Source organism: Wyeomyia smithii, chromosome 3 (genome assembly GCF_029784165.1).
Source record: "Wyeomyia smithii strain HCP4-BCI-WySm-NY-G18 chromosome 3, ASM2978416v1, whole genome shotgun sequence".
Taxonomy (NCBI): Eukaryota; Metazoa; Arthropoda; class Insecta; order Diptera; family Culicidae; genus Wyeomyia; species Wyeomyia smithii.
Genome location: NC_073696.1, coordinates 65,699,738 through 65,706,406, shown reverse-complemented (window position 1 = coordinate 65,706,406; position 6,669 = coordinate 65,699,738). Strand labels below are relative to the sequence as shown.

At 45.7% G+C, this 6,669-nt stretch overlaps 3 protein-coding genes across 4 annotated transcripts in view; 2 read left to right on the top strand and 1 right to left on the bottom strand.

The window, feature by feature from the left end:
* The window catches only part of LOC129727437 (NADH dehydrogenase [ubiquinone] 1 alpha subcomplex subunit 13), a 510,282-nt gene that overhangs the window by 329,821 nt on the left and 173,792 nt on the right, over nucleotides 1-6,669 (bottom strand). The window lies entirely within an intron of this gene.
* Nucleotides 1,555-2,475, top strand: LOC129728323 (inner centromere protein A-like). Its single transcript, XM_055686759.1, has one exon. The coding sequence runs from the start codon at nucleotides 1,555-1,557 to the stop codon at nucleotides 2,473-2,475; it is 921 nt and encodes a 306-aa protein (XP_055542734.1).
* LOC129728321 (uncharacterized) lies at nucleotides 2,575-6,153 on the top strand. Its single transcript, XM_055686757.1, has 2 exons — nucleotides 2,575-3,437; nucleotides 4,350-6,153. The coding sequence occupies exons 1-2, from the start codon at nucleotides 2,575-2,577 to the stop codon at nucleotides 6,151-6,153; spliced, it is 2,667 nt and encodes an 888-aa protein (XP_055542732.1).

The following is a 6,669-nucleotide window of genomic DNA, read 5'->3' as shown; positions in this document are numbered from 1 at the left end:
AAGAATAAAAAAACTGCTCGAAAGGTCTTAGATGACGTTTCGCCCATGTACGGTATATGAAAGAACTGTCAATTAAGGCATTTCGAGCAGATTTTTTATCCTTCATTTAAAAATCAAAGGAAAAAGATAAACATTTTTTTATAAATCACGTTTTGCTCAGAAAATTGCACTCTTCTAGCTGATATATGAAAATCAGAAAACCATTTAAAACTTTAGGACCCCATTCGCTTTATAATAACTCTATAAACTCTAAATGAACAAAATTGTTTGTGAAGTAGAACAAACCTCTCTTCCATTTAGGCTTTGACGGCATTGAAGTACTCCATTGGTGCAGATATTATAGCTGTTACAACACCGCAGGCAACACTGGAGTCGTTTCGGATGGCGTTTGACATTTATGCTAAACGTTTGATGCAGAGTCTATGTGTATATAGAGTCGCGCGAAGAGAAAATCTATCGCTTCGGCAACACAGTTGTTGTGCCGTTTGTTGCCAAGAACTATACAGTTCTGTTTTTCACCATGCATAAGCGAATATCATTTTTTGAAATTCTTCACAAGGTACACAGTTTTGTAAGATTACACCGGTGATGTTTTGTTAAATTTAAGTGAACCAGTGTACAGGTTTAATGTTGGATTAAAATGTGTAAGTAAAACTTCGGAAAAACACATATTCTTTATTACGCTCAATTACAACACTTTTCATCCACTCCTAACATTATCACCTTGTTGATTTACATTGCTCGATTGGTACCCTCGTTTGACACTGATTTGGTTCCTTTGGTTTCATCTTTGCGGGACTCTTATTATAAACATAGACTCTGGTTTGATGAACATGAAAGATAGGTAAAGAATAAGTAACCAGAGAGAAAAAGCAATAGATTTATAGCAAAAACATAGAGGATAGGAAGTAAACAAATCGCCATTACAAGTGAATAGTAGAAGTAGGAAAATAAAGTGGAAAATTATTATTATCTAAATCGAGTTAGCTACGAGGATAAAAAAAAATCGCGACAGGTGTTACAAAACTGCTCCTGAAAACTTGTGAGTAGAGTGCAGCCTGAAGAAATAGTTATTTAGTGTAAATTCGAAAATAAATTTGATCCATTGTACTTACCCATAGATACAGCGTTCGTCGGTATTTCCTGAAATCTAAATTAATAGATACTTACCCTGGAAGTTTCATTCGTCCTGTAGTAGGTAGCTGAAATAAATAGGTAATAAGAAAAATATCTTTATACTTACCAAAATACCATAGATACAGATTCTGCAAGTGCGGTTCGATCGGTGTAGAGTAACTCCCCACAAATTGGTCCAAAGCACAAATAACATTGGCGATAGAAAACCATTAAGCGGTAGATAGGAAAGCAGGATCGTAAACGGCTAAGGTGAATCCACTTCTTGTAAGTCTTATGTAATTTAATATTTAAACTTAGGCTAATAATCAAAATAAAATGGCAGTTTGAGCTTTACCGAAAATCAATTGGTTGCTACAAAAATTTGGTTCAAATCCGAACATTCTCAAAAAGAAGTGAACCAAAAGGTGTTCATTCGAGATGTCGGACCTGCCCCGTGAATCCGATCCTAGATCTACAGCAGAAAGAGAGATTCTGGACTTGACAGCGACTCCGTGTGGGATCTGTGGCCCATCAACATGCGACGAACAAATGATTTGTTGCGACAGCTGCATGAAATGGTTTCATTCACGTTGCGTGGGAGTTGCTGAAGATTCAATTCCGGAGAAATGGTACTGCCAAAGCAAAGCTTGCCAGCAGCAAGCCCAGGAGTACCAAAAGCAGTATAAGGAAGCCAGAAAACAGGCTCGTGGCAAAAAAACCCCTGACGAGTTTGAAAAATCCAGCTCAACACTGCGCAAAAGCACCTCTAGCGTCGAACAGAGGATGAAGGAATTGGAGGAGAGGCAAAAGCGGCAGAACGAGGAGCTGGAGGCGGAAATGCGACTGCAGCAGATGGAGAAACGGATGCAGCGCGAGTTTGAGAAGAAAAAGTTAGAGATGGAGATCAAACTTCGCGCCGAAGAAGAAGAAGAACGTAGAGCCTTGCAAGAAGAGATATTGCAGAAGAAAAAGATGCAGATTGAGCGGATGCGAGCAAATCAGCGCTCGTTTGAGCAGCAGATGGCTGATCTCGATAAAGAGCTTAATGAGCTTTCGGTCATCAAAACTTCCAAGGTGATCCCAGCGCTAGTAGAAGTTGTGGGCGGGGCTTCTATTGAAAGCAAAGAAAAACTTCCACGATTGAGTGGGGCGAATATAAATAAGCCGGCAGAAGAAGAGGACACCGATGACGATTTCGAAGATGATTACGATGAAGACTCAGATCGTATAAGTCAGCGTTCCAATCCGTTCAGTGAAGGGGAGACCAGTACTCTGTTACAAAAAAAAAAAGAAGAGAGCCTAAGAGCAGCCACCATGGACTGGGGCAGGAACGATTCGGGCCGACGAAGGCCCAGTTAGCAGCCAGAAGGGGATTAACCACCAAACTTCCCAAGTTTTCGGGCAAGCCTAAGCAGTGGCCATTATTTTTTGCATCCTACAAACGAAGCTTGCGGTTATATGAACCATGAAAATCTGGTACGGTTGCAGGAATGTCTGGAAGGCAAAGCACTAGAGTTGGTATCCGGTCAGCTACTTCTGCCCGAATCGGTTCCGAGGGTAACCGAGAAGCTTCGACGGCATTACGGTCGTCCGGAGCAATTGCTCCAAGAATTCCTAGACCAAGTAAACGAACTAGAGCCGCCAGAACCGGACAATCTAAACAGTTTTATCCCGTTTGGAAACACAGTGGAGCAGCTCTGTGAACACTTGGAAGCGGCGGGACTTCGGCAACACCTCGTCAATCCGTTGCTCATCAAAAGCTTAGTGGCGAAGATTCCAGATCGGGAAAAGCGCGACTGGGTTCACTATCAAAGGAGGAATGCCGCAGGAGAGCCAACCCTACGAACACTGACGGATTTTTTAATGGAGATAGTGGACGATGCTTGCGCAGCGGATGTCGATGTACAGCCCAAATTGATACACCAGTCCAAAGGTGGTGCGCAGTTCGGAAGGGAAAAGCCGAAGGAGAAAGGTGCCTTGTTCGTCCACAGCGAAATTAGTAATTCTGGTGCCACTGTAATCGACCGCGGAGAACTAAAGCCTTGCAAAGTTTGCCGCAACACAGGTCATCGATTGCGACATTGTGAGCGCTTCAAACAAATGTCATACGCTGACCGTTTGAGGCTGGTAACTCGCGAAAAGCTGTGTAATGTGTGCCTGAATGAGCACGGTGGCGTGTGCAAATTCCGAATTCGCTGTGATGTTGGCGATTTCAGAGAGCGTCACAATGCATTGATGCACCCCGTTGGAAACGCGATGGGGATGAGTGCGCACATCCAGTCCAATTCTAAAATAATGTTCCGGATGGTACCAGTGCAGCTGTACTACAAAGATAAAGCAATAACGGGTTCGCCACAGAAGGCAGAATCACGAAAGGCAGAAGCACGAAAGGCAGAAGCACGAAAGGCAGAAGCACGAAAGGCAGAATCATGAAAGGCAGAACTCTATGGCCGTACACACAAGGCAGAATATTTCAAAAGGCAGAATTTCGAAGGGCACGAAAGGCAGAATCACTGGTAGCAAAACCTAACTCACGATAGGCAAGTGCGTGATGACAAATTGGTGCGAATCCTGGTCACGGTATCAAAGCTGCTACTCTACCTTTATTATTTAATATTATTTGGTAACCAGACATAATAACTGGTCACAAGCAATGACCAGTTTTGATGGGAGGTGCAAATCAAGCCTAATTATAAGATCAGAAACGCGCAAACTGGTTTGGCTCAGGTCCTAAAGAATCTCACTGCATCGCGGAGAGTAATTTTTCGATGGTAGGTATAACTTACACTAGTTTCAACGGCTAGTTGATTATAATTAACATAAAACAATTCATGCGGCGAAGACGCATAAACGAGGGCAAGGAACCGAGGCGGCACAAAGCCGCCGTGGTTTCCGCGGTCCGAGCCGGCCGCCGACCCGCCGTCGGAAGCGGCGGCCTCTCGCATACAAACAACTGATCTACTGGTTTTCTAGGATTATTCAAACAGGTTTTCTTTCCCTTAGTTAAGTCCGAACGAGCGGTAGCGAGTAAGGACAGCATACACTTGGACAATAAAGTCGGCCAAAGGCCGCGAGTGTGTATTGTTAAAAAGAAAAAAGTCCATTTTTTGATTCTGCCATTCGTTATTCTGCCTTATGAAATATTCTGCCTTTCGTAATTCTGCTTTTCGTGATTCTGCCTTTCGTGATTCTGCCTTTCGTGATTCTGCCTTTCGATTTTCTGCCTTTCGTAGGAGACCCGCAATAACGGTGTTGGCGTTCCTTGATGAAGGTGCTTCGGTTACTTTGATTGAGAAGAAACTAGCAGACCAGCTCGGCATGGTCGGGGTACAAGAGAAGCTGACAATAAAATGGACTGCTGATGTCACACGCGAAGAGAAAGATTCGCGACGAATGAATTTGTGGGCGTCCGGCGTTGGAGTTGATGCGAGCAAGCTGCTGTTGAACGGCGTCCGAACTGTAAGCAAGCTTATGCTACCAAATCAGAAGTTGGACTCGCAAGAGCTAGCTGCGCAGTATGAGTACATGCGTGGGTTGCCGATAGCCTCTTACGACGGGCAGCCGGAGTTGCTTATCGGGCTGAACAATACACACTCGTTTGCTCCATTGGAAGCAAAGGCGGGTTTCCCTGTAGAACCAATCGCGGTCCGATGCAAGCTTGGGTGGACGGTTTATGGGTCACGACATTCCGCCAACGCATCGTTGGGAGAGTTTTTGGGATACCACCGCGAAATTTCCAACGAGGATCTGCATGAGCTATTGAGACGCCACTACGCTCTTGAAGAATCGGTCGTGATACTCCCTCAGGAATCAGCAGAAGATAAACGAGCACGGGCAATACTTGAAGGAACAACAAAACGGATTGGTAACAGGTTCGAAACCGGCCTACTATGGGTAGCAGATGAACAACGGTTTCCCGACAGTTTTCCAATGGCTCTGCGAAGAATAAGGCAGCTAGAGAAGCGATTAGAAAGGAATCCGAAGCTGCATGAAAACGTTTGCAAGCAGATAGAAGAGTATCAGCTAAGAGGATATGCGCATCTTGCTACCGCCGAGGAGTTGACGGAAACTCCGCCCGATAAAGTTTGGTACCTTCCGCTAAACGTTGTGCAAAACCCCAAGAAACCCAGCAAAGTAAGACTCGTGTGGGATGCTGCAGCTACTGTGCAGGGAGTTTCCTTGAACTCACAGCTGCTGAAAGGACCGGACATGCTGGTTCCGTTGATCAAAGTAATGATCAGGTTCCACCAAATTAAAATTCGCGATGAGGACAAACAAGCGCAGCGATTTGTTTTCCGGAAAACCTGCGACGTATCTCCGAGCGTTTACGTCATGGATGTTGCGACATTTGGGTCGACTAGCTCTCCATGCTCGGCCCAATTCGTTAAAAACCGGAATGCCGAAGAGTTCGCCGCCCGATATTCCGGAGCAGCTGCAGCGATTATAAATCGACACTATGTCGATGATTATTTCGACAGCGTCGACACGATTACCGAAGCAGTGCGGTTAGCAAAGGAGGTGCGATTCGTCCATTCGAAAGCGGGCTTCGAAATACGAAATTGGGTGTCAAACTGGCAAGAAGTGCTGCAAGGTTTGGGAGAAGAGAAGCCGTTGGCGCCGGTTCATTTCAGTCAGGACAAGCACACCTCCAATGAGCGAGTGTTGGGAGTGATCTGGGATCCGGTGTTGGACGAATTCGCCTTTTCAACGAAGCACCGCGCAGAGGTTCTGCCGTATCTGTTCCAAGGAAAAAGACCAACGAAAAGACTCGTTGCCAGCTGCGTGATGGGGTTTTTCGATCCACTGGGGCTGCTATCACCGTTTACCATCCACGGCAAAATAATCATCCAGCAACTGTGGCGTTCCAAATGCGATTGGGATCAGGAGATCGATGTCAGGTGCTGGGAATTGTGGCAGCGCTGGACCGGCCTGTTACCGGAAGTGGAAGCAATTCGAATCCCACGATGCTATTTAGGCTGCGCGTTGACTACCGAAATCGAGTCTTTGGAGGTACACATCTTTACAGATGCTAGCTAACATGCGTATGGTTGTGTGGCGTATTTGCGTGCCGTTGTAAGAGGAGAAGTATTGTGCAGTTTGATGATGTCCAGAGCCAAGGTAGCACCGCTGAAACGACAGTCAATACCTCGTTTGGAGTTGATGGGCGCAGTACTGGGAGCCCGGATGTCTCAGACAATACTAAACACACATTCGCACAAGTTCCTTCGAACCGTTTTCTGGACAGATTCCCGGACCGTATGCAGCTGGCTACATTCGGACCAGCACAAGTATAAACAGTTTGTAGCTTTCCGGGTTGGAGAGATATGGGAGCTAACTAAAGTGGAAGACTGGCGGTGGATTCCGACAAAGCTCAACATGGCTGACGTGCTGACGAAGTGGGGACAGGGTCCTCCATTGAAGAGCGATGGAGCGTGGTTCAAATGACCGGCCTTTCTGTACCGGTCGCAAGCGGAGTGGCCATCAGACGGGGCAACGCTTGACGAAACGAATGAAGATGCGAGGGGAATAATACTCTTCCATGGAGTGATTTCC

What these genes read in the sequence shown, in the direction of transcription:
- LOC129728323 (XM_055686759.1), top strand. Translation starts at nt 1,555, where the DNA reads ATGTCGGACCTGCCCCGTGAATCCGATCCTAGATCTACAGCAGAAAGA.
- LOC129728321 (XM_055686757.1), top strand. Translation starts at nt 2,575, where the DNA reads ATGAACCATGAAAATCTGGTACGGTTGCAGGAATGTCTGGAAGGCAAA. An exon ending in CGGATGGTACCAGTGCAGCT is followed by an intron (nt 3,438 to 4,349) that starts GTACTACAAAGA and finishes TGCCTTTCGTAG; the next exon opens with GAGACCCGCAATAACGGTGT.